General features: G+C 47.1%; 1 protein-coding gene across 6 annotated transcripts in view; it reads right to left on the bottom strand.

Moving 5' to 3' along the window:
- The window catches only part of mybpc1 (myosin binding protein C1), a 79,473-nt gene that overhangs the window by 5,984 nt on the left and 45,544 nt on the right, over positions 1-27,945 (bottom strand). For 5 of the 6 annotated variants that reach the window (XM_080757693.1, XM_080757692.1, XM_080757689.1 and 2 more), the window contains 15 exons: positions 26,334-26,500; positions 23,041-23,206; positions 22,102-22,208; positions 21,719-21,894; positions 19,860-20,019; positions 19,033-19,137; positions 16,834-17,022; positions 16,121-16,255; positions 14,772-14,939; positions 14,146-14,234; positions 13,402-13,597; positions 12,296-12,435; positions 8,552-8,711; positions 7,129-7,265; positions 5,064-5,250 (listed from right to left, as the gene is read on the bottom strand). In XM_080757693.1, coding sequence (XP_080613819.1) covers positions 5,064-5,250; positions 7,129-7,265; positions 8,552-8,711; positions 12,296-12,435; positions 13,402-13,597; positions 14,146-14,234; positions 14,772-14,939; positions 16,121-16,255; positions 16,834-17,022; positions 19,033-19,137; positions 19,860-20,019; positions 21,719-21,894; positions 22,102-22,208; positions 23,041-23,206; positions 26,334-26,500 — 2,282 coding nt within the window. Of the gene's footprint in view, positions 1-2,516; positions 2,556-5,063; positions 5,251-7,128; positions 7,266-8,551; positions 8,712-12,295; positions 12,436-13,401; positions 13,598-14,145; positions 14,235-14,771; positions 14,940-16,120; positions 16,256-16,833; positions 17,023-19,032; positions 19,138-19,859; positions 20,020-21,718; positions 21,895-22,101; positions 22,209-23,040; positions 23,207-26,333; positions 26,501-27,945 lie in introns of all 6 variants that reach the window. The other variant, XM_080757691.1, reaches the window with a different exon arrangement.

Here is a 27,945-nt window from a genome sequence, read left to right on the forward strand (position 1 = left end):
CCACTATAGTTCCACACTCACTCCAGAGAGGCCACTATAGTTCCACACTCACTCCAGAGGGCCACTATAGTTCCACACTCACTCCAGAGGGCCACTATAGTTCCACACTCACTCCAGAGGGCCACTATAGTTCCACACTCACTCCAGAGGGCCACTATAGTTCCACACTCACTCCAGAGGGACACTATAGTTCCACACTCACTCCAGAGGGCCACTATAGTTCCACACTCACTCCAGAGGGCCACTATAGTTCCACACTCACTCCAGAGGGCCACTATAGTTCCACACTCACTCCAGAGGACCACTATAGTTCCACACTCACTCCAGAGGGCCACTATAGTTCCACACTCACTCCAGTGGGCCACTATAGTTCCACACTCACTCCAGAGGACCACTATAGTTCCACACTCACTCCAGAGGGCCACTATAGTTCCACACTCACTCCAGAGGGCCACTATAGTTCCACACTCACTCCAGAGGACCAATATAGTTCCACACTCACTCCAGAGGGCCACTATAGTTCCACACTCACTCCAGAGGGCCACTATAGTTCCACACTCACTCCAGAGGGCCACTATAGTTCCACACTCACTCCAGAGGGCCACTATAGTTGAGGTTAATTGTCGGTATTGTAAATTTGTAGATTTTTCACAGCCTATGCAAAATAAATAAATACATATTTTTGCATCGATTGACACAGTTAATATGTCACACACTGAGGAGTGGAGTTAATTAATGATTATATGTAGGCCTGATTTCATCTGATGACATTGGCCTATCACACTTGTATAATCAGAAAATTGTGTTTATGTTGTATATACATAGAATATCGATATTGCACATATACTGTAGGATGTTGTAGGCTATATAAACACATTTTCAGGCAGTAAAAAAAGGCAGTAAAAATCCTACTATATTATATATGAATATAGGAATTGCATTACTTGCCTAAGAGTCAGGGCTCCAGTTCTATGGGCTAAATGTGGTCCATTTGGTTCCAAGCGTACAGTTATGGGGGTCCTTGACAAAGGAAAAGGTTTGAGGACCACTGTGTATGTATACAGTATACACTACATGGAACAGAGCCTTCATTAGAATCATTGGTAACATCTGTGAAGTCCCAATGGACTACATTCACACGGCCACCATGTTGGCCCCAATAGACTACATTCACACGGCGACCATGTTGGCCCCAATAGACTACATTCACACGGCCACCATGTTGGCCCCAATAGACTACATTCACACGGCCACCATGTTGGCCCCAATAGACTACATTCACACGGCCACCATGTTGGCCCCAATAGACTACATTCACACGGAGGACCATGTTGGCCCCAATAGACTATATTCACACGGAGGACCATGTTGGCCCCAATAGACTATATTCACACGGCCACCATGTTGGCCCCAATAGACTACATTCACACGGCCACCATGTTGGCCCCAATAGACTACATTCACACGGCCACCATGTTGGCCCCAATAGACTACATTCACACGGCCACCATGTTGGCCCCAATAGACTACATTCACACGGCGACCATGTTGGCCCCAATAGACTACATTCACACAGAGGACCATGTTGGCCCCAATAGACTACATTCACACGGCCACCATGTTGGCCCCAATAGACTACATTCACACGGCCACCATGTTGGCCCCAATAGACTACATTCACACGGCCACCATGTTGGCCCCAATAGACTACATTCACACGGCCACCATGTTGGCCCCAATAGACTACATTCACACGGAGGACCATGTTGGCCCCAATAGACTACATTCACACGGCCACCATGTTGGCCCCAATAGACTACATTCACACGGCCACCATGTTGGCCCCAATAGACTACATTCACACGGCGACCATGTTGGCATTTTATATTGGAAAAGCAGGGTGACAACGGCGTGGCATTTCATTAACTTAATGGCAAGAATATATAGTCTTATTTCTTTCCAATATGGCTGCTGCGTGCAACGTGTGCATAGATCTGTTCTTTGGAGCGCCCGGCCAAGACGCTAACTACCTTTTCCTCCCCAGGTGGGCAGGACTTTGGGCTATAGCTTTGGAGACCTCAATGGACAATTTGAGGGTTACTCACCTTAGATACAAGTTGTTACTGTACACGAGACACGGTCTGTTATCAAGCATGCAGTTAGTTCACATCAAACACATCTGCTGAAATATTTGGGAAGAGACGGATGTTTGTTACAGCCGGCCAGCAAAGCAGTGAGAGGGAAATCATTCTTTTGTCAAAGTCCTGGGACTGCTTGAACCCAGAGAGATGCTTCAATTAGACCTGGGCGCTATTTCATGTTTTCCACACCTTCGCAGCATCAAGACATTGCACTTGGGGTATATATATATAGTATAATTATGATGGTATTTGTAACATAAAACATTAGATAGGATAGGATAGGATAGGATACCGCCCAGGTCTGAAGCTACACTACTGACAAGATGCATAATGAATGACATAAGCTTCATATGCCAAAACCATATGAAAGCTTACCTTGGATGACAACATACATTCACAACTCCTGTGTTTGGACTGGGGGAGAGAGAAGAGAAGAGAAGATGTTAACACAATGTTTACATGAAGGAGTTATATGTGAGCCTTCCACTGTCGGGTTTACATGAGGAGTTATAATAATAATAACTATAACATCTCAGGAGGTATAGTAGAGCCGTCCGGTTCGATCCCCTCCTGTCAAAGTGCAAGACGCTGAACCCAAGGGGCCAGTGAGGCTCTCCAACGTTGAAGCACTGCAGGGGCCCCTAGTGGTAAGAGGAGGGACTGCAGGCGGACCCGTGGATTCATGACGCAGCTGGGCTTTAACGTTGAGCGCTCGGTTGCACTTCCGCATTTGGGCACCAAAATGTGCATGGTGCCCAAAATGCGGTGCCCAAAATGCGGAAATGCGCCCAAAAAGGCGGAAGTAGATGGTCCCTCCGGTTGCCTTGCATGGTAGCCTCCACCATTGGTGTGTGTGTGTGCGCGTGCGTGCGCGTGTAGGTTAATTGGATTTCACTTTGGCGAATGGGGCTATAGAAATGCAGAGCATTTACGCTGGCATCTGGTGACTCAAGTTTAAGGAGTTATCATATTTACCCCACACAGAAAGGTTAATGCAATTATGTTTGTCATAAATTGATTAAGACACGAGACAAAAATATTTAAATATATTTAGTTGACTATAAGACTAGACTAAAGACCAAACAATTCCAATGGTGTGTTGTTCAAAAGACTGAGACTAAATCAGAATTTGCTGTCAAAATTAGCACTGCTTTCTGGTGCCTATATATTTCTGTTGGTAACAGGTACGGTCGCCCCTTTTCCATCGCCCCACTACTCTATACCTAGCTGTAAACAACAAACATAATTCATGTTGGTGATTATATAAAAGGTATTATCATATTGATTTATCATTGTTAAGTTCACCCTGTATATCCACGGGCATAATAGCATGATGATGCCACTACAAAACATGGGCTACATGGAATAAATGTGTTTAATAAAACTATATTAACTGCTAGAAGGTCCTAAATTAACTATTAGTACCTACTAGTATAGAGATTGACTACTATATACAATCAAATAAATCTGTATACAAGATCATTTCGGATTTCAGAGAGGGAGGGAAATACTAAATGAACTGTTCGCGGGGGCGAACAGTTCATTTGGTAAAGGGGCGAGTCGTTTGGTATTCTTTCTGTCTCTTGTGGCCATTCACAGACCTCTATGTGAATGTGTGTGTGTGAATTACAGCCCATTCACAGACCTCTATGTGAATGTGTGTGTGAATTACAGCCCATTCACAGACCTCTATGTGAATGTGTGTGTGAATTACAGCCCATTCACAGACCTCTATGTGAATGTGTGTGTGAATTACAGCCCATTCACAGACCTCTATGTGAATGTGTGTGTGAATTGCAGTATGTGTGTGACACTGTGTAGGTAATTAAGGACATAGACGTTTCTGGATGTGATGAGAAATAGACTCCAGTTTTGTGACAAGTGAAACACATTTGTGGTTCATTTGTAATAATAATACTATATATATATATATATATATATATATATATATATATATATATATAATTGTTATTATTATTACATGTCCAATGCCTATGTTTATGGAAAGTGTTTCCGGTTCATGGCTTTCAGAGTAAAAGCGATCAGACAACTCCGGCACCCCAGAGCTCCTATTTTGAAGCACTTCCGGCACTAAAAGTGTTGGACTGGAATGCATCTGTGTCACCTTAACTATTTGCCTGATGAAGGCCTAGTAGGTCGAAACGTTACACAATTTGTTGCCTCTAAATAAATAAGGTCTCGTGGAGCTCTAGAAACTAGTGTAAGGATGTTCTTTCTCTTCCTTGATGTTTACCGTAACTTTTTACCGTTATTTTAAACTAGTGTAAGGATGTTCTTTCTCTTCCTTGATGTTTACTGTAACTTTTTACCGTTATTTTAAACTAGTGTAAGGATGTTCTTTCTCTTCCTTGATGTTTACCGTAACTTTTTACCGTTATTTTAAACTAGTGTAAGGATGTTCTTTCTCTTCCTTGATGTTTACCGTAACTTTTTACCGTTATTTTAAACTAGTGTAAGGATGTTCTTTCTCTTCCTTGATGTTTACCTTAACTTTTTACCGTTATTTTAAACTAGTGTAAGGATGTTCTTTCTCTTCCTTGATGTTTACCTTAACTTTTTACCGTTATTTTAAACTTTAGCTGTTGAAAGTTTGCAGATCTACAAGGTCATATGAGCTTGTGGATCTGCTGTTTTTGAAAAGTCGTAAACACGTGTGCAAATCTTTGCTTCTGGGGGGGGGGTCCCTGGAACAACTTATTTCAGATGGGGGGGGGGGGGGGGGGGTCGCCGGCCACATACAGTACACATAATACTGGGGGTCCTTGAGATGAATAAATGGTTTGAGAACCACATGGTTTTTTTTCTCCAGAAAACTGTGCAGGATTTACAAGAACATTTTAGTGGAATCTGGTCTCAGTCCTAAATCCTAAACGGGTTCTATAAAATCCACACATCACTCACCTTTGACCTCCAGCTTGCAGTCCACCTGCGCCTCCCCCAGGTCGTTGACGGCCTTGCAGGAGTAGACTCCCCCGTCGTAGGGGCTGGGCTTCCTGATCTCCAGGGTGCACACCCCCTGGTTGCTGAACATGCGGTAGCGAGGGTCGTCTATGATGGTGATCCTGTTCTTCATCCAGATCACCTTGGGCTGCAAGGAGGCACATGTAGCAGGCAGTGAGACGCACGCCACGCAGCCACGCACACATGCACGCAGCCACGCAGCCACACACACACACACACACACAGCCACGCACGCAGCCATGCACACATGCACGCAGCCACGCAGCCACGCACACACACACACAGCCACGCACGCAGCCATGCACGCACGCATACACGCACGCAGCCACGCACGCACGCACGCACGCAGCCACACACAGTGACACACATGTAGCAGGCAGTGAGACGCACGCCACGCAGCCACGCACACATGCACGCAGCCACGCAGCCACACACACACACACACACACACACACACACACACACACACACACACACACACACACACACACACACACACACACACACACACACACACACACACACACACTCTACAAGAGAGAGAGCTAAAGTAGGTTTGTAAATTGTAACTCAAGTTTTCAAATAATAATAATAATAATAATAATAAGGGAACAGAGACGGACAACTTACTGCAGCACTATCCCTCTCTCTGTTTCTGGCACAACAGCGCCCCCTACTGGTACTCATAGTCATATACTCGTTCTCATTAACACATAGGTGGGTGAACACGGACATTGCTGTTCCTTGGAGTGGTTGCACCACTCAATTTTTTTAGTTAAGAGTTACTTTACACCCCAATGACAATGTTTGGGCTCTGTATCTCTGTCACCTAACCTTACCCGTGGGTTGGGTTAGGGTTAGGCTCTGTATCTCTGTCACCTAACCTTACCCGTGGGTTGGGTTAGGGTTAGGGTTAGGCTCTGTATCTCTGTCACCTAACCTTACCCGTGGGTTGGGTTAGGGTTAGGGTTAGGCTCTGTATCTCTGTCACCTAACCTTACCCGTGGGTTGGGTTAGGGTTAGGGTTAGGCTCTGTATCTCTGTCACCTAACCTTACCCGTTGGTTGGGTTAGGGTTAGGGTTAGGCTCTGTATCTCTGTCACCTAACCTTACCCGTTGGTTGGGTTAGGGTTAGGGTTAGGCTCTGTATCTCTGTCACCTAACCTTACCCGTGGGTTGGGTTAGGGTTAGGCTCTGTATCTCTGTCACCTAACCTTACCCGTGGGTTGGGTTAGGGTTAGGGTTGGGCTCTGTATCTCTGTCACCTAACCTTACCCGTGGGTTGGGTTAGGGTTAGGCTCTGTATCTCTGTCACCTAACCTTACCCGTGGGTTGGGTTAGGGTTAGGGTTGGGCTCTGTATCTCTGTCACCTAACCTTACCCGTGGGTTGGGTTAGGGTTAGGCTCTGTATCTCTGTCACCTAACCTTACCCGTGGGTTGGGTTAGGGTTAGGCTCTGTATCTCTGTCACCTAACCTTACCCGTGGGTTGGGTTAGGGTTAGGGTTGGGCTCTGTATCTCTGTCACCTAACCTTACCCGTGGGTTGGGTTAGGGTTAGGCTCTGTATCTCTGTCACCTAACCTTACCCGTGGGTTGGGTTAGGGTTAGGGTTGGGCTCTGTATCTCTGTCACCTAACCTTACCCGTGGGTTGGGTTAGGGTTAGGCTCTGTATCTCTGTCACCTAACCTTACCCGTGGGTTGGGTTAGGGTTAGGCTCTGTATCTCTGTCACCTAACCTTACCCGTGGGTTGGGTTAGGGTTAGGGTTGGGCTCTGTATCTCTGTCACCTAACCTTACCCGTGGGTTGGGTTAGGGTTAGGCTCTGTATCTCTGTCACCTAACCTTACCCGTGGGTTGGGCTCTGTATCTCTGTCACCTAACCTTACCCGTGGGTTGGGCTCTGTATCTCTGTCACCTAACCTTACCCGTGGGTTGGGCTCTGTATCTCTGTCACCTAACCTTACCCGTGGGTTAGGCTCTGTATCTCTGTCACCTAACCTTACCCGTGGGTTGGCGCGAACGGCGCAGTTGAGCGTGGCGTTGTAGCCGGCGATGGCGAAGGTGTGGATGAGCGGCTGGGTGAACTTGGGCGGCTCTTTGAAGTCGTGGTCGGTGTACTCTGGCGTTTTCAGCTGCATGCCTGCGGAGGGAAGGATAGAGGAGGAAGGGGGTTGTGCTGCATGATACAACGTGCGCTGAGCTGTATCATGGGGGAATATCCCACGTGATGATGATGAGAAAGACAACGGCAACATGGTAAATGGTAAATGGTTGCATTTATATATATAGGCGCCTTTATCCAAGGCGCTTTACATAGATTGTGCATTACATTCACCCATTCACACACACACACACACACACACACACACACACATTCATACACCGATGGCGGCGGAAACCATGCAAGGCACCAACCAGCACATTGGGAGCAATTCGGGGTTCAGTGTCTTGCTCAAGGACACTTCAACACCAACTGTGGGGGAGACAACAGGGTTCGAACTCATGGCAACCTTGTGGTTACCATATCCAGCCACTCTACCCCTGAGGTAGAGTGGCTGTTAATTATGGACTGTTATGGGACAGAGGTCAGACTCATAGGTCATACCACCATGGGACAGACGAGGAGACACTTGTTACAGACAGGACAAAGGGTGCGTTCGGAAATGCGCCCTGAATGCACCGGTGTGCTTTCTTGTCGTTCGAAAATCCAGTGCGCTGCGCACTGAGCGCCCGCACTGAGCGACCCTACCCTGAAGCTGGGGTCGTCCACTGAGCGACCCTAACCCTGAAGCTGGGGTCGTCCACTGAGCGACCCTAACCCTGAAGCTGGGGTCGTCCACTGAGCGACCCTAACCCTGAAGCTGGGGTCGTCCACTGAGCGACCCTAACCCTGAAGCTGGGGTCGTCCACTGAGAGACCCTACCCTGAAGCTGGGGTCGTCCACTGAGCGACCCTACCCTGAGGCTGGGGTTGTCCGTGTGAATCGGTGTGAATGCGTCACAGCTGTGGTCGTTTGTAAATAAGGCACACTGAACACACTCTGTGACGTCACCGCCCACCACACTCAACACACTGACCACATTCCCGGTGCGCATTTCCGAACGCACCCTATATACGTGCCACAGGGACAGACAAGGACACACAAGGCCCAGGAGACACTGGTTACAGACAGGACAAAGTGTCCACAGGGACAGACCAGGACCAGGAGACACTGGTTACAGACAGGACAAAGTGTCCACAGGGACAGACCAGGAGACACTGGTTACAGACAGGACAAAGTGTCCACAAGGACAGACCAGGACCAGGAGACACTGGTTACAGACAGGACAAAGTGTCCACAAGAACAGACAGACACTGGTTACAGACAGACAGGACAAAGTGCCCACAGGGACAGACTGTCACATATATATATATATATTTATATACCTTCTTTAACGATGAGCGCACTGTCCTTGGTCTGAGTGGCACACTCGCTGAGTCCCACCATGTTCTCCGAGTAGATCCTGAAGTAATACTCGTTGCCCACCACCAGCTCTGTGATGGTGATGCAGGTACGGTGGTAGTGCTCAATGCACGTGTACCACTCCTGTGTGACGCAGATCACATGGAACATTGTTATTATTATTAATATTATTATTATTATATGGTGACAATCAGTGTTGATTTCGTCGACTAAAACTATAAGACAAAAAAAAAAAGTTTGTCGACTACCTTTTTTCACTGACGAAAACTATATGGAAACTAAATGAAAACTACTAAAACTATCAGACTAATTATATACTGACAATTTCGTCAACAAATAAAAACTAGACTAAAATGTTAGGAAGGGACTAGTGGACAAGATATCCAGTAATAAGTCATTTTATTTTTTGGTTGCATGCTGAAAATAGCAGATCTACAAGTTCACAACTGCAACACGTTGTGAGCTTGTAGATCGGCTATTTTCAGCATGTGCAAAATCAGTCATTTCGACGGCATCAAAGCCCGTCAAAATACATCTTAGTCGACTAAATCAACTGTAGATTTAGTCGACTAAAATCTTATGATATTTAGTAGACTAAAACTATAGACTAGACACTAAAATGTGACTAAAACTATTCAAGAGACTATGACTAAAACTAAAATAGAAATGTCCTGCCAAAAACAACACTGGTGACAACAATGGGCAATATGTTATAGAAATTATAAGTCCAAGGAGTCAAAAGATTACGGTTGGGAACGTTATATCGTTTATCACGATTAAAATATATATTTTGCATAGCACCCTCAGTTGCAAAATGTGCACCCTCAGTTTATGTTCTATGTAAAGTTATGAAAATATCAAAAATATATTCGGAATATTATAATTGTCATAGATGTCGTGTATTGGTTACTGAAGTCACATGACCAGGAAGCGGGTAACGACAGGTAACAGAAATGTATAGGGACACCAAAGGTGATGTAACGCGTTGTTATGATTCAACCGGCAAGTCGACAGAAGCGGTAGACAATCTTGTGTATATGATTCAATTCAGTAAGGATATAAGAACACAACAATAGAGATAACAATCAAAACACGCAGTTACTTTTACCCAGTAATATTATATAGCCACAGCCAGCTCTCTAATTTCCCAATTTACAATCACCTGCCTGCGCAGGTGATTTATTTTCGCAGATCAGTAAACCTAAGCCTGGGACCGAGGCTACCTCGGCTCGACCGAGGCTACCTGCGCAGGCAGTAGCCTTGTTGTTCAGCAGTCAGCAGTGCCACCACGGACAGTTTAGTGATTTCAATGTTGAACCTGTAGTTACACCTCGTCCTGACTCCTGTTGTGTTTTGTTGTGGAAAGTAATTAAGCGTGCAAAACAAATGAAAACAAAGTGATTCAAAGACCGAAGATCTGCCCTCTCCCTCTAGCTGGAAGAACTCCACCTCGGTAAGCCTAAACTAAGCCACCATGCATGCACACACACCGCCGGTTGATTTGGGGACAGATCAAGCCAGGAGCTACAATCCCACCCAACTCTAATATCTTACAATAAAACAGCTAATTTAGCATTAGCTGGTTTGGGAGGCTGGTGCTGCCTTTTTCTTTCTATGTCGCCGGAGTGGACATCTCCTAATTATTGGTAGGCTCACTAGGCTGCAATACTGACTGGTTCAGTTGTTTGTTTATTTTCACATACAAACATATTTTGAAAATGTTACACAATAAGGTCAATAAAAAATGTGAAGGAGAAAGCCTAAAAACCCTCCAGGGCCTTGCTTCTCCAGGCATGTTTAAAACATTCATTCATAGTTGTTTTTGTTTGTTTAAAGAAAAAAACAATCATATTGAACATGCAGATCAGATCAAATTGTAATTTAGCTGGCATATTTTGTTCTGCTGGTTTTATTTGTCATGTCTGTCTGCCTATGCCTATAGGCTTAATTCTTTTTCACTATATGCTATTTTTTGTATCATTGTTGTAAAACTTGTAGCACTGCAGTAGCTCAACAGAATGGTGAACTTGGTGAAGGAATGGCTGTCTTTTTGAACTTGCGAGATGCTCTCCCTCTCTCTCTCTCTCTCTCTCTTTCTCTCTCGAGTCAGCGTTACCACCAGAGACTATAGCCCTGCCTATCTCATCTTATTAATTTTAGTATAATGTTGAACTTTATGTTCGTTTAGAAAATGTTGTCCTGGCTCACTGGCTCACTGGCTGGACTGCGTTTTGCAGTGCCGGCCCTTAGCAATTTGGTGCCCTATAGGCAGGATTTTTGGTGTCCCCCGGGGTGGGGGGCACCGAACACATGAACTGACATGGGCGATGTCAGTTCAGTCAGAGGGTACGTATATGTTGTGATGCCCCGAACTTAGATTTGTCAATTTGAAGGAGCTTTGTCAATTAATGATATAAAGATATGAGTTAAAAAATAATGCATGCTTGGTTGTTGCCCCCCTCCTCTCATGGCAACTGCCTGTTCTGCCTATAGGAAGGGCCGACTGATGACTGAATAGGTTCATAAGTTTGCACAGTGCTTTATGCTTTAGAAAATGTGTCCGACCTGGCTGTGGCTGCAGTTCAGACAATGTATTTGTATTGACAGTTTGCATGCAGTAGCATGCATGTATAGGCTACACTTAATTCAATGTAATGTTGCTGCGGCTGCAGTAGAAACAGCGTTTGCGTGCTGCGATGGAGCGATGGCGGTGAGCACGGAGAAAGCTGTGAGTGGCCAAAAGACACATCACTGTCTGCCTTCGTTCAAAATGCACGCTTTGTGTGTGCCACTCTGACACACGGTGTGTGTGTGTGTGTGTGTGTGTGTGTGTGTGTGTGTGTGTGCCACTCTGACACACGGTATTCACAGAGAAACAACAACGTCATGAGTGTGTGAGCTTGTAGATCTGCTATTTTCAAAGGAAGTTTTATACATTGTATAATTGAAAACTTCTACTTTGGTACTTTTTTGATGATTTTTGTACTTTTTACTCAAGTAAATGTTGAATTCCGAGCGTGTACTTGTAACCGAGTGCGTCTACATTGCAGTAGTGTTACTTTTACTTAACCCATTTTGGGCAGGAACACCTTTTGGTGCTTTAGCTATTGAAAAATAGCAGATCTACAAGCTCATAGCGCGCCACCGAGTGGCGCGCTACGAGCTTGTAGGTCTGCTATTTTTGAAAAATCGAGGACATAGAAACATAGCTTTTTTCAGAAAACTGTCATTTTCAAACAGACATCTTTAGAATCTGATCTCAGGTCAGAATGGGATAAGTAACCTTTTCCACCACTAGGTGGACGTGTCACATTTTTGAGTGTTGCAACCACTCCAAGAAACAGCAATGAGTACCAGTAGGGGCAAAAGTGGCGCTGTTGTGCTAGGAACAGAGAGAGAGATAGTGTTGCACTGTTGCCTGCTAATTACAGAGAGAGAGAGAGAGAGAGAGAGAGGTGTCTGCTAATTCCCCCACACAGTAACTCTGTCATTTCTCAACCCTTTCCGACGCGGGGCGGCTCGCCGGGAACCGGGCTGGCACCCTGGTGGTCTGGAAGTTCCGGGGACCCACCAGGGACCCCCGCACGGAGTTGCACCACTCAGTTCACACGGGTGTGATTTTCTGTGTCCGGTTGAAGGACATACTGAAGCTGTAGCATATGTAGCGCATTTAGTCATCATCAGACATGTCACAGCTGGTTTCCTACCATGGTCTTCTTGTCTGCTTTCTGAATGGTGTAGCCCGTTATGGGGCAATTGCCGCTGTCCTTTGGAGGAGTCCAGTCCAGAGCTACGTTTGTTCCCCAAACCTCTTCAATCTTCACACACTGGGGAGGGCCAGGCAGGTCTAAAAACAACCGTTTTAAAAAGACATTACACAAACAGTTTTAACTTACACAGTGGGGAGGGCCAGGCAGGTCTAAAAACAACCGTTTAAAAAGACATTACACAAAGTCACAAACAGTTTTAACTTACACAGTGGGGAGGGCCAGGCAGGTCTAAACAACCGTTTAAAAAGACACCGTTTACAAACAGTTTTAACTTACACAGTGGGGAGGGCCAGGCAGGTCTAAAAACAACCGTTTAAAAAGACACCGTTTACAAACAGTTTTAACTTACACAGTGGGGAGGGCCAGGCAGGTCTAAACAACCGTTTAAAAAGACATTACACAAACAGTTTTAACTTACACAGTGGGGAGGGCCAGGCAGGTCTAAACAACCGTTTAAAAAGACATTACACAAACAGTTTTAACTTACACAGTGGGGAGGGCCAGGCAGGTCTAAACAACCGTTTAAAAAGACACCGTTTACAAACAGTTTTAACTTACACACTGGGGAGGGCCAGGCAGGTCTAAAAACAACCGTTTAAAAAGACATTACACAAACAGTTTTAACTTACACAGTGGGGAGGGCCAGGCAGGTCTAAAAACAACCGTTTAAAAAGACACCGTTTACAAACGGTTTTAACTTACACACTGGGGAGGGCCAGGCAGGTCTAAAAACAACCGTTTAAAAAGACATTACACAAACAGTTTTAACTTACACAGTGGGGAGGGCCAGGCAGGTCTAAAAACAACCGTTTAAAAAGACACCGTTTACAAACAGTTTTAACTTACACAGTGGGGAGGGCCAGGCAGGTCTAAACAAGTGTTTTAAAAAGACATTATACAAACAGTTTTAACTTACACACTGGGGAGGGCCAGGCAGGTCTAAAAACAACCGTTTAAAAAGACACCGTTTACAAACAGTTTTAACTTACACAGTGAATAATTTTTTTCCATAAACTACAGCTCGGTTTCTCGGTATCACTCACCCACTATCTGGATGTCAAGGATGGCCGTGTCGCTGTGGTTCTCGACCTGCACCGACATGTCGTACTTCCCAGAGTGGCTCCGTTCCGCCTTGCGGATGAACAGGATGCTGTCACAGTCGGTGTTACGGATGCTGACGTGTGCCTGGTCGATGGGCTGCCCTTCTTTCAGCCAGCTCACCTTCGGCCTGGGCTTTCCCTACAATTTATATATATATATAAATATACATATATATATACATATATCACCTTCGGCCTGGGCTTTCCCTACAATTTATATATATATAAATATACATATATATATAATATATATATATATATATACATATATCACCTTCGGCCTGGGCTTTCCCTACGATTTACAATTTACAATTAATCCAGAGCGATTTAACATTAAGCAAGAACAAAAAAGCATGGCAATACATAACTAAACGGAAACTGAATGAAAATTTAAAATAAATATACTGACAATTTCGTAAAGAAAAGAAAAGAAACTAGACTAAAATGTTAGGAAGGGACTAGTGGACAAGAGATCCAGTATAAGTCATTTTACACTTGGTTGCATGCTGAAAATAGCAGATCTACAAGTTGTAGATCGGCTATTTTCAGCAAGTGTAAAAAAGTAATTATAATACGACTGTTCTCCAATAGCCTTACCAGAAATGGTACCATGTGACTCACTGCGTTCTCCAATAGCCTTACCAGAAATGGTACCATGTGACTCACTGCGTTCTCCAATAGCCTTACCAGAAATGGAACCACAAGGTTGACCGCTTCTCCAACCTTTCGGGTGTAGGTCTGCTTCAGGTGTCGCGGGATGCGAATCTTGGGCGGTTCTGAAGGGGAGATAGAGATAGAGTGTGTGTGTGTGTGTGTGAGTGAAAGACTAGTTCAGACTAGAATGGAACTTGAGGTGTTGTTGCAGTTCTGGGGTTTACTCAATGGGGAATCGTTTTTTAACATGATATCTACACAAAAGATATTGCAAAAGACATCAACAGTGTTGAACACCTTTTTATCTAAAATACTTGACTGTCCTAGACAGTGTCCTTGCTTAATTGTGTGTCCTTTTTGGGCGAGACAGTTCATTATAACAACAATTAGCCCTTCACAAAATCCCACCCCCAAAAAGCGATTGTCATATTTTACGGGGGCCAGTTTCGAATTGCAGCCGTCCGTATAGGTGCCCCTTTGAGAGCGGGTTTTGAAGGAGTCAAGGGATTCGCATGTCTTAATGACTGTTGGTAGGGCGTTCCACATTTTGGTGGCATAGGAGCGAAATTAATTTAGTCCCTTGTTTGTGCCGAATCTGGGTTGTACATGGTTCGTTGAGCTCCCCCTGGTGTTGTGGTGGGTGAGGACTGTGAGCTCACCGATAACCTCTTTGACGAGGATGGAGTGCTGAAGTGTCCGTGGAGAGCTGGCGCCGGCTGCGTTCAGGGCGCTGACGCGGACCAGGATCTTGGACCCCGGAGGGAGACCGGTGAGGCAGAACTTGGTCTTATCCGTCAGCACCGAATTGGACACGATCCATTCATCAGCTGTGTGTGTGGTTGCCAGGTTGGGCCAGGGAGGGATGGAGGGACTCGAATGAATGTGAGGCTCAGTGCAAACAGAGACAAACATGTTGTGGCCAACACAAGATTCACATTTAGTCCTATTTTATTTTCCCCAATTCCAAAAATGTATTTATTTATTTTCAGTGTAGTGTAGTGTTGTTGTATTGCATTGTATTACGTGGCGACGCGTCAAATGCGATAGAATGTTGGATGTCTCACTTCCTTCAATGCAGTTCACCACCAGTAGTAAGAGAAATCTATGAAAATCTGGGAACTAAATCGTTACCAAGATATTTCTTCACCAATGTGTTTCTAAATGTGTCTAATAACATGTACTAAAAGTTTGAAATTCAACTCCTGTGGGAAATTGAGTTATTAGCATAATATGTGACCATGCCCATAACATCCTATATAAGGCCAAAAAGTCAAAATTTCATCATTATTTCAGTAGCATGTGACATATGAAACTAGGGTGTTTTTCATGGTTCTGAATCCATTCCAAGCATTAGTTTTGCACAAAAAACACTCCTTGGGCTAAATTAGGCCATATCCGCTTGACCAAATGAGTGTTTTTTTGTGCAAAACTAATGCTTGGAATGGATTCAGAATCATGAAAACCCCCTAGTTTCATATGTCACATGCTACTGAAAGAATGATGACATTTGGACTTTTTGTCTTTATATAGGATGTTATGGGTACATATTATGCTAATAAATAACTCAATTTCCCCCGGGAGTTGAATTTCAAACTTTTAGTACAACATGACGTCACTGAGCCGCGGTGAAGAGCAAACCACCGCCACCGCTCCAGCCCTTCTCTCTGTTTTTACTCACCACCGCTCAACGTTATTTCAGCTCCGGTGGTCACCTCACCACCGGAGCGGTGGTCGCCTCACCACCGGAGCGGTGGTCGCCTCACCACCGGAGCGGTGGTCGCCTCACCACCGGAGCGGTGGTCAGCTCACCACCGGAGCGGTGGTCGCCTCACCACCGGAGCGGTGGTCAGCTCACCACCGGAGCGGTGGTCGCCTCACCACCGGAGCGGTGTTCGCCTCACCACCGGAGCGGTGGTCAGCTCACCACCGGAGCGGTGGTCAGCTCACCACCGGAGCGGTGGTCGCCTCACCACCGGAGCGGTGGTCACCTCACTGGGTTATGACTCACTTCCTTCGATGCAGTACTCCACCCGGTACCCGTCCAGGCCCGCCGCTCCGATGGTGTCGGGGGGGCGCCACTTCATGGTCACCGTGGTGTCGGTGACATCATCCACCACCAGCATGGTGGGCTCGCTGGTTACGGCTGCATGGTGCATGGTGGGAAATGGAGTTCAGACACGTTCACAGATGGAGTCAGGTCAGGTGCACATAGTACAAGCCTTACAGGTTGAATGGTTCTGTTAAAGGAGAATTCCATACTAAAAGGCTTTCTTACCTTTCTTTGTAGTTGTTACGTCACCACCAAAGAGGTCCAGGTGTTATTTTGTGTTTCCACTACCATAAGCCGTAAATTAATTGCATTGAATTGAATGGGGCTATGGGGTGTTGTGCTAATTCGCTTATTTCCATCTCCCAAAATTATAATTTCTTTGTAAATATCGTCTCTTCATAATGTAAATAATATCCCAAGCGGCACACTTTACTACTTCTTTAGATGGAAATAAGCGAACTAGCATACATTGAATTGGACGGCTCGCTGGGCATGGACACGCCAATGGGTTTGGGTTAGAGGGTTAGGGTTAGAGGGTTAGGGTTTGGGTTGGGGTTGGGTTTAGGGTTGGGGTTAGGGGGTTAGGGTTAGGGTTTGGGTTGGGGTTGGGGTTGGGTTTAGGGTTGGGGTTAGAGGGTTATGGTTAGAGGGTTAGGGTTTGGGTGACTCACCGAGGGGAACGAAGGCCTTGGACGGCTCGCTGGGCTTGGACACGCCGATGGCGTTGACGGCAAAGATCCGCACCTCGTACGGCACGCCCTCGATCATCTTCTTGGGTTCGAACGTGGTCTCCTTGATCAGGTCAAAGTTCAGCCTCATCCACCTGGAGCTCTGCTTCTTTTTCCTCTCCACGAAGTAGCCTGGAACGGTCATGTGTAGCGGTCATGTGTAGCGGTCATGTGTAACGGTCATGTGTAACGGTCGTGTGTAGCGGTCGTGTGTAACGGTCATGTGTAGCGGTCATGTGTAACGGTCATGTGTAGCGGTCATGTGTAGCGGTCATGTGTAGCGGTCATGTATAACGGTCATGTGTAACGGTCGTGTGTAGCGGTCGTGTGTAACGGTCATGTGTAGCGGTCATGTGTAACGGTCATGTGTAGCGGTCATGTGTAGCGGTCATGTGTAGCGGTCATGTGTAGCGGTCGTGTGTAGCGGTCATGTGTAACGGTCATGTGTAGCGGTCATGTGTAACGGTCATGTGTAGCGGTCATGTGTAGCGGTCATGTGTAGCGGTCATGTGTAGCGGTCATGTGTAACGGTCATGTGTAGCGGTCATGTGTAACGGTCATGTGTAGCGGTCATGTGTAGCGGTCATGTGTAACGGTCATGTGTAGCGGTCATGTGTAGCGGTCATGTGTAACGGTCATGTGTAGCGGTCATGTGTAACGGTCATGTATAACGGTCATGTGTAGCGGTCATGTGTAGCGGTCATGTGTAGCGGTCATGTGTAACGGTCATGTGTAGCGGTCATGTGTAACGGCCATGTGTAGCGGTCATGTGTAGCGGTCATGTGTAACGGTCATGTGTAGCGGTCATGTGTAACGGTCATGTGTAGCGGTCATGTGTAACGGTCATGTGTAACGGTCATGTGTAGCGGCCATGTGTAACGGTCATGTGTAACGGTCATGTGTAACGGTCATGTGTAGCGGTCATGTGTAGCGGTCGTGTATAACGGTCATGTGTAACGGTCATGTGTAGCGGTCATGTGTAGCGGTCATGTGTAGCGGTCATGTGTAGCGGTCATGTGTAGCGGTCATGTGTAGCGGTCATGTGTAGCGGTCATGTATAACGGTCATGTATAACGGTCATGTGTAACGGTCATGTGTAACGGTCATGTGTAGCGGTCATGTGTAACGGTCATGTGTAGCGGTCATGTGTAGCGGTCATGTGTAGCGGTCATGTGTAGCGGTCATGTGTAGCGGTCATGTGTAGCGGTCATGTATAACGGTCATGTGTAGCGGTCATGTGTAGCGGTCATGTATAACGGTCATGTGTAACGGTCATGTGTAACGGTCATGTGTAGCGGTCATGTGTAGCGGTCATGTGTAGCGGTCATGTGTAACGGTCATGTGTAACGGTCATGTGTAGCGGTCATGTGTAGCGGTCATGTGTAACGGTCATGTGTAGCGGTCATGTGTAACGGTCATGTGTAGCGGTCATGTGTAGCGGTCGTGTATAACGGTCATGTGTAGCGGTCATGTATAACGGTCATGTGTAGCGGTCATGTGTAACGGTCATGTGTAGCGGTCATGTGTAACGGTCATGTGTAGCGGTCATGTGTAGCGGTCATGTGTAACGGTCATGTGTAGCGGTCATGTGTAACGGTCATGTGTAGCGGTCATGTGTAACGGTCATGTATAACGGTCATGTGTAGCGGTCATGTATAACGGTCATGTGTAACGGTCGTGTGTAACGGTCATGTATAACGGTCATGTGTAGCGGTCATGTGTAGCGGTCATGTGTAGCGGTCATGTGTAACGGTCATGTGTAACGTCATGTGTAACGGTCATGTGTGACAGTCATGTGTAACGTCATGTGTAACGGTCGTGTGTAACGGTCATGTGTAGCGGTCATGTGTAACGTCATGTATAACGGTCATGTGTAGCGGTCATGTGTAACGGTCATGTGTAACGTCATGTGTAACGTCATGTGTAACGGTCATGTGTAGCGGTCATGTGTATCGGTCATGTGTAACGTCATGTGTAACGTCATGTGTAACGGTCATGTGTAGCGGTCATGTGTAGCGGTCATGTGTAACGGGCCATGTGTAGCGGTCGTGTGTAACAGTCATGTGTAGCGGTCATGTGTAACGGTCATGTGTAACGGTCATGTGTAACGGCCCATGTGTAACGGTCTCATGATATACTTACCTAATATGGGTGAGCCTCCGTCGTACAGTGGAGGTTCCCATGTCATGGAGCACCAGTCGCCTCCCACCACCGGCACCAGGGGAGCCTCTGGAGGGTCTGGGATGTCTGCACACAACGTAAGGCCGTGGTTCATGGAGGATATGTGTAGACTAGACATTAGTGTAGACAGGTACTTTTTACAATACGGTTTCTCGTAGGGACGGGCGATTCATCGGGGGTCCGCGTCAATATGCCGACGGTCCATCGGTCCGATCGACAACCTCAAAATCTCAAAAGTCTCAAAATAAATCATACAGATTATTGAATCGGTTTTCACCAGCAAAACATAAATCTACATTTAAATTCCATTACATTTAAAAAAAACATCTCATTCAGACGCTATTTATTGATCGATTGATTACTTTATTAACAGGCTTTGGGCCAATAAGCCCCTATAGAGCGTCGCAGTCCCGCCCCCTCGAGAGACCCGGTAAATAAATCCCCGTTCATTTTCCTCATAGACTTTTCAGAAAGTATTTATTTAAAGACGTTCATACGCCGCGGAACAAAGACAACTCTTGTCGTGACAAATCATGACAAACAAACACAATGTTTTGGGCCAAACAAAGAATTAAAAAAACCGCAGGTTACAACACTTTTTGTTTTTCTTCTTTGTAATTATTTGTTTGGTCCAAAATATTGTGTTTGTTGTCATGATTTGTCACGACTCGAGTTGGCTTCGTATACGACGCTTAAAAGGTATGTGTGTGTATGTGTGCGTATGTGTGCGCATGTGTGCGCATGTGTGCGCATGTGTGCGCATGTGTGCGCATGTGTGTGCGTCTCACCTACGACCTTGACCTTGACGGCTGCCGTGGCCTCTCCAGCCTCGTTCTGAAGGACGATCTTGTAGTTTCCCGAGTCCTCGCGCTCCGTCACGTCGATGGTCAGGCTGGTCTGGTCGCCGTAGGTCTCGGCACGCACGTGGTGCCCCGAGTCCAGGATGACCTGCGAGAACAGGACGGTTACAGTACAGTACAGTACAGTACAGTACAGTACAGTACAGTACAGTACAGTACTGTCCAGGATGAGTCCAGGATGACCTGCGAGAACAGGCGTCAGCGGACCGTTACAGTACAGTACAGTACAGTACTGTCCAGGATGAGTCCAGGATGACCTGTGAGAACAGGCCAGCGGGCGGCTACGTGTTGCTGTCACCGTTACACATTTAAGTTGACGATTGTCACACAAATACATGCGATAAATGATTTAATTGTGTTTGTGCCATTGGAACATACAGTATGTGACTACATTTGACTGAGGGACTGCCATTGGATTTTCTTTTAATTTTCGCTTTTTCATGTCGGATATGAAAGCAGGGAATCATAGCTTCAAATTTGACATATTGGTTGTTCAGTTTGACCCACCGGTTTTGGAGATATGCCTTATAGAGTAATGTCTGGCAGAGAAACAGCGAGTTGAGAAAACAGGCTTGAAAGGTTCACTTCTGTGGTCTCTAACATTACACCTATAGCTACATGTTTAAGCATTTATTTCATATTTACATGTCTTCTGTCTGTGGTCTCTAACATTACACCTATAGCTACATGTTTAAGCATTTATTTCATATTTACATGTCTTCTGTGGTCTCTAACATTACACCTAGCTACAGTTGTTTGTAAACATTAGTGGTTGTTTGTAAACATTAGTGGTTGTTTGTAAACATTAGTGGTTGTTTGTAAACATTAGTGGTTGTTTGTAAACAGTAGTTGTTGTTTGTAAAACAAGTAGTGGTTGTTTGTAAACAGTAGTGTTTGTTTGTAAACAGTAGTGGTTGTTTGCAAACAGTAGTGTTTAAGCATTTATTTCATATTTACATGTCTTCTGTGGTCTCTAACATTACACCTTTTTTAATCGACATTTACATGTCGATTTCAGCTCTGACATATATTCCAGACATGCTCTAGTATGTGAAGAGTCTGCCTGTGCTATAAACTCATAGCTCAACTCAAGACAGCTATGTGGGTCCCTGGCTGGCTGACTGTGTCCCTGGCTGGCTGGCTGACTGTGTCCGAGCACGAAAATAACATTTGGTTGGTTTTCACCACCAAGTGTCGCTGTTGCGCAGCCTAACATACACACACACACACACACACACACACACACACACACACACACACACACATATCAACTGTATATATGATGATTTCGGGTGTGACAGTACAGTACAGTACAGTACACCCTGGGTGACTCACCCTCTCTCCTTTCATCCACACCACCCTGGGTGAGTGGGTGACTCACCCTCTCTCCTTTCATCCACACCACCCTGGGTGAGTGGGTGACTCACCCTCTCTCCTTTCATCCACACCACCCTGGGTGAGTGGGTGACTCACCCTCTCTCCTTTCATCCTCACCACCCTGGGTGACTCACCCTCTCTCCTTTCATCCACACCACCCTGGGTGAGTGGGTGACTCACCCTCTCTCCTTTCATCCACACCACCCTGGGTGAGTGGGTGACTCACCCTCTCTCCTTTCATCCACACCACCCTGGGTGAGTGGGTGACTCACCCTCTCTCCTTTCATCCACACCACCCTGGGTGAGTGGGTGACTCACCCTCTCTCCTTTCATCCTCACCACCCTGGGTGAGTGGGTGACTCACCCTCTCTCCTTTCATCCACACCACCCTGGGTGAGTGGGTGACTCACCCTCTCTCCTTTCATCCACACCACCCTGGGCGCTGGCTCTCCACTGATGGGGATCTCCAGGCGTAGCTTGTTTCCTGCCACGATCACCACTGTGTTGTCCGCGGGTTGTCCGAGGTTGATTGATTGATTGCTTGCTTGATTGATGTTCAGGCTGTCTAAGTACACCTTTGGGGGATCTGTGGGCAGAAGATATATAGGCCTTATCAGCGATGCTGGATGGTGGACAATATGGTGTGAGAAGAATCCCACACACTGTCTTCACTCGAGTTAAATGTATTGAGCAACCTTTCGGTCGTCAGACCTTCATCAGGCAAGTTTTACACCATATTTACACCATAAACAGGGAAACGCTGGTGTAATGTCTGTGACGATCATTCTCATACCAATGATGTGAACTTTGCAGGAGAGGCTCTGCGAGTATCCCTCGGGTACAAACGTGTAATCGCCCGCATCGTGAAGAGAGCTCTGCGCGATGTCGAGCCTGTGGTTCCTGTAGATGGAGAGAAGTTAACCGAGGTAGAATTATCACACCATGAGTTTTGTCGACTAAAACTGAAATGTTCGTCGACTGCCTTTTTCCACTGACGAAAACTAAATGGGAAAACTAAGCTATGATGACTACAACTAAGACTAAATATATACAGACAATTAACTAAGCTATGATGACTACAACTAAGACTAAATATATACCGACAATTAACTAAGCTATGATGACTACAACTAAGACTAAATATATACCGACAATTCCGTCAACAAATAAAAACTTAAATACTCAACTAAAATGTTAGGAACTAGTGGACAAGAGATCCATTATAAGTCATTTTACAATTAGTTGCATTGTCGACTAAAACTAGACTAACACTAAGACATTCCAGGTGACTAAAATGTGACTAAAACTACATGGTACAGAGCCAAATGACGTCACATTGTAGGCTCTACAGAGCCAAATGACGTCACATTGTAGGCTCTACAGAGCCAAATGACGTCACATTGTAGGCTCTACAGAGCCAAATGACGTCACATTGTAGGCTCTACAGCACCAAAGCGACTTTTATTCAGCTCTAAAATAGGAGTATGAATCGGCCCTTAGACCCTGATCGGTTGGCTGAGAAAAACCTCCTAAGAACAAACCCTTAATGAGAAAAGAAAACAGAACAGTGGACACTGTGGGTGTCTGTGTGGAGAGGACAGTGGACAGACGGTGGACACTGTGGGTGTCTGTGTGGAGAGGACAGTGGACAGACGGTGGACACTGTGGGTGTCTGTGTGGAGAGGACAGTGGACACTGTGGGTGTCTGTGTGGAGAGAGAGGTCTCATATACTTGTTTCTGTGTAAGATGTTGATGCGGTCGTTGGGCTGGATCAGCTGTCCGTTGCGGTACCAGCGGCCCGGCACGTTCCCCGGGAAGATCTCACAGTTCATTGTGAGCGGCTCGCCTAGCATCACAGTCACGTTCTGCAGGTCCTGGTACACCTTCAGGGGTTTCACTGAGAGAGAGAGAGAGAGAGAGCATCACAGTCACGTTCTGCAGGTCCTGGTAGACCTTCAGGGGTTTCACTGAGAGAGAGAGAGAGAGAGAGAGAGCATCACAGTCACGTTCTGCAGGTCCTGGTACACCTTCAGGGGTTTCACTGAGAGAGAGAGAGAGAGAGAGAGAGAGCATCACAGTCACGTTCTGCAGGTCCTGGTACACCTTCAGGGGTTTCACTGAGAGAGAGAGAGAGAGAGAGAGAGAGAGAGAGCATCACAGTCACGTTCTGCAGGTCCTGGTACACCTTCAGGGGTTTCACTGAGAGAGAGAGAGAGAGAGAGAGAGAGAGAGAGAGAGCATCACAGTCACGTTCTGCAGGTCCTGGTACACCTTCAGGGGTTTCACTGAGAGAGAGAGAGAGAGAGAGCATCACAGTCACGTTCTGCAGGTCCTGGTACACCTTCAGGGGTTTCACTGAGAGAGAGAGAGAGAGAGAGAGAGAGAGAGAGAGAGAGAGAGAGCATCACAGTCACGTTCTGCAGGTCCTGGTACACCTTCAGGGGTTTCACTGAGAGAGAGAGAGAGAGAGAGAGAGAGAGCATCACAGTCACGTTCTGCAGGTCCTGGTACACCTTCAGGGGTTTCACTGAGAGAGAGAGAGAGAGAGAGAGAGAGAGCATCACAGTCACGTTCTGCAGGTCCTGGTACACCTTCAGGGGTTTCACTGAGAGAGAGAGAGAGAGAGAGCATCACAGTCACGTTCTGCAGGTCCTGGTACACCTTCAGGGGTTTCACTGAGAGAGAGAGAGAGAGAGAGAGAGAGAGAGCATCACAGTCACGTTCTGCAGGTCCTGGTACACCTTCAGGGGTTTCACTGAGAGAGAGAGAGAGAGAGAGAGAGAGAGAGCATCACAGTCACGTTCTGCAGGTCCTGGTACACCTTCAGGGGTTTCACTGAGAGAGAGAGAGAGAGAGAGAGAGAGAGAGAGAGAGAGAGAGCATCACAGTCACGTTCTGCAGGTCCTGGTACACCTTCAGGGGTTTCACTGAGAGAGAGAGAGAGAGAGAGAGAGAGAGAGCATCACAGTCACGTTCTGCAGGTCCTGGTACACCTTCAGGGGTTTCACTGAGAGAGAGAGAGAGAGAGAGAGCATCACAGTCACGTTCTGCAGGTCCTGGTACACCTTCAGGGGTTTCACTGAGAGAGAGAGAGAGAGAGAGCATCACAGTCACGTTCTGCAGGTCCTGGTACACCTTCAGGGGTTTCACTGAGAGAGAGAGAGAGAGAGAGAGAGAGAGAGCATCACAGTCACGTTCTGCAGGTCCTGGTAGACCTTCAGGGGTTTCACTGAGAGAGAGAGAGAGAGAGAGAGAGAGAGAGAGAGAGAGAGAGAGAGAGCATCACAGTCACGTTCTGCAGGTCCTGGTACACCTTCAGGGGTTTCACTGAGAGAGAGAGAGAGAGAGAGAGAGAGAGAGAGAGAGAGAGAGAGAGAGCATCACAGTCACGTTCTGCAGGTCCTGGTACACCTTCAGGGGTTTCACTGAGAGAGAGAGAGAGAGAGAGAGAGAGAGAGAGAGAGAGAGAGCATCACAGTCACGTTCTGCAGGTCCTGGTACACCTTCAGGGGTTTCACTGAGAGAGAGAGAGAGAGAGAGAGAGAGAGAGAGAGAGAGAGAGAGCATCACAGTCACGTTCTGCAGGTCCTGGTACACCTTCAGGGGTTTCACTGAGAGAGAGAGAGAGAGAGAGAGAGAGAGAGAGAGAGAGAGAGAGCATCACAGTCACGTTCTGCAGGTCCTGGTACACCTTCAGGGGTTTCACTGAGAGAGAGAGAGAGAGAGAGAGAGAGAGAGAGAGCATCACAGTCACGTTCTGCAGGTCCTGGTACACCTTCAGGGGTTTCACTGAGAGAGAGAGAGAGAGAGAGAGAGAGAGAGAGAGAGAGAGCATCACAGTCACGTTCTGCAGGTCCTGGTACACTTTCAGGGGTTTCACTGAGAGAGAGAGAGAGAGAGAGAGAGAGAGAGAGAGCATCACAGTCACGTTCTGCAGGTCCTGGTACACCTTCAGGGGTTTCACTGAGAGAGAGAGAGGGAGGGAGAGAGAGAGAGAGAGAGAGGGAGATCTCAATAAAGTTTTCTATTGAGTGTGCCAGAATCTCTGTTTCTTTGAGTGGTGCTCCAAGGAACAGCAATGTCCGTGTTCACCTATGCCTGTGTTCACCTATGTGTGTCTGTGTTGGTCAATGATCACCAGTATATGACTATATGAGCACCAGTAGGGGGCGCTGTTGTGCCAGAAACAGAGAGAGGGATAGTGCTGCACTGTTGCCTGCTAATGAGAGAGAGAGAGAGAGAGAGGTGTGAACCACTCAGTTCACATTCTCTCTATAGATGTTATCCTGATTGATCGAAGGAGAACCTTTTTACTATCTTTATACTTTGTGTACCTGCACACCTCCTGAGCACCGGGATATTATCCCTGCACACCTCCTGAGCACCGGGATATTATCCCTGCACACCTCCTGAGCACCGGGATATTATCCCTGAACACCGGGATATTATCCCTGCATACCTCCTGAGCACCGGGATATTATCCCTGCACACCTCCTGAGCACCGGGATATTATCCCTGCACACCTCCTGAGCACCGGGATATTATCCCTGCACACCTCCTGAGCACCTGGTTGCTTCCTTGCCTCTACCTCAAAATGGTGCTTAACCCATTCTGACCTGAGATCAGATTCATACGAGGTTTCCACTGGACACACACTGGTCTGATTAACCCATTCTGACCTGAGATCAGATTCATACGAGGTTTCCACTGGACACACACTGGTCTGATTAACCCATTCTGACCTGAGATCAGATTCTAAAAATGTCAGTCGTTCGATTTTTCAAAAAATAGCAGACCTACAAGCTCGTAGCGCGCCACTCGGTGGCGCGCTACGAGCTTGTAGATCTGCTGTTTTTCAATAGTTAAAGCATAACATGATGCCAACACCAACATGGGTTCCCGTTCAGAATGGGTTAAGTGCTGCAGTAAACATGCTTAATAGATATACTTTCCGCCACTGATGAGCATTATACATACATGTGCAAAAGAACAGAAGAGCGATATATATATAGATGTTTACATACGGTCCACCTGGACGCGAGCCTCAGAGGTGCCCCCGGTGGCCATGATGGAGTATGTCCCTGTGTCTTCCTTGCTGGCGTCGTCTATGATGAGGAAGTGCTTGGTTCCCTCGCACTTCACGCGGTAGCGCGAGCGCACGCCTGTCGGGACCTCCACGCCGTTCTTCATCCTGACGGGTGGAGGAGGAGGAGGCGACGGCTTCATGAGCACGTTCACTACTCACACATAATGATCACATGCATCACTCACAGTGCAAGTGTAGCAGAGAGGCTCACAGCCTCCTCTGCCTGATGGTGGCGCTATAGTGCAGCAGAGTGGCTCAGAGCCTCCTCTGCCTGATGGTGGCGCTATAGTGTAGCAGAGTGGCTCACAGCCTGATGGTGGCGCTATAGTGTAGCAGAGTGGCTCACAGCCTGATGGTGGAGCTATAGTGTAGCAGAGTGGCTCAGAGCCTCCTCTGCCTGATGGTGGCGCTATAGTGTAGCAGAGTGGCTCAGAGCCTCCTCTGCCTGATGGTGGCGCTATAGTGTAACAGAGTGGCTCACAGCCTCTGCCTGATGGTGGCGCTATAGTGTGGCAGAGTGGCTCACAGCCTGATGGTGGCGCTATAGTGTAGCAGAGTGGCTCACAGCCTGATGGTGGCGCTATAGTGTAGCAGAGTGGCTCACAGCCTCTGCCTGATGGTGGCGCTATAGTGTAGCAGAGTGGCTCTGCTCACAGCCTGATGGTGGCGCTATAGTGTAGCAGAGTGGCTCAGAGCCTCTGCCTGATGGTGGCGCTACAGTGTAGCAGAGTGGCTCACAGCCTGATGGTGGCGCTATAGTGTAGCAGAGTGGCTCACAGCCTGATGGTGGCGCTATAGTGTAGCAGAGTGGCTCACAGCCTGATGGTGGCGCTATAGTGTAGCAGAGTGGCTCACAGCCTGATGGTGGCGCTATAGTGTAGCAGAGTGCTTGAAGGATCCGTAACGTTTTTAACTTTTGCACCTCCACTGAGCACCTATAGTTGATTTAATTTTACTTAGTATTGATACAATCGATTATTTGCATTATCGTCTACTCTGTGGTCCTCTGCTGGTGGAAAGGGAAGTCTACTCTGGGGTTCCTCTGCTGGTGGAAAGGGACTGTGTACTCTGTGGTCCTCTGCTGGTGGAAAGGGACTGTGTACTCTGGGGTCCTCTGCTGGTGGAAAGGGACTGTCTACTCTGGGGTCCTCTGCTGGTGGAAAGGGACTGTCTACTCTGGGGTTCCTCTGCTGGTGGAAAGGGACTGTCTACTCTGGGGTTCCTCTGCTGGTGGAAAGGGACTGTGTACTCTGGGGTTCCTCTGCTGGTGGAAAGGGACCGTCTACTCTGGGGTCCTCTGCTGGTGGAAAGGGACTGTGTACTCTGGGGTTCCTCTGCTGGTGGAAAGGGACTGTGTACTCTGGGGTTCCTCTGCTGGTGGAAAGGGACCGTCTACTCTGGGGTTCCTCTGCTGGTGGAAAGGGACTGTGTACTCTGGGGTTCCTCTGCTGGTGGAAAGGGACTGTGTACTCTGGGGTCCTCTGCTGGTGGAAAGGGACTGTGTACTCTGGGGTTCCTCTGCTGGTGGAAAGGGACTGTCTACTCTGGGG

Source organism: Protomyctophum bolini (assembly GCF_963924005.1).
Source record: "Protomyctophum bolini genome assembly, chromosome: 23".
Classification (NCBI taxonomy): domain Eukaryota; kingdom Metazoa; phylum Chordata; class Actinopteri; order Myctophiformes; family Myctophidae; genus Protomyctophum; species Protomyctophum bolini.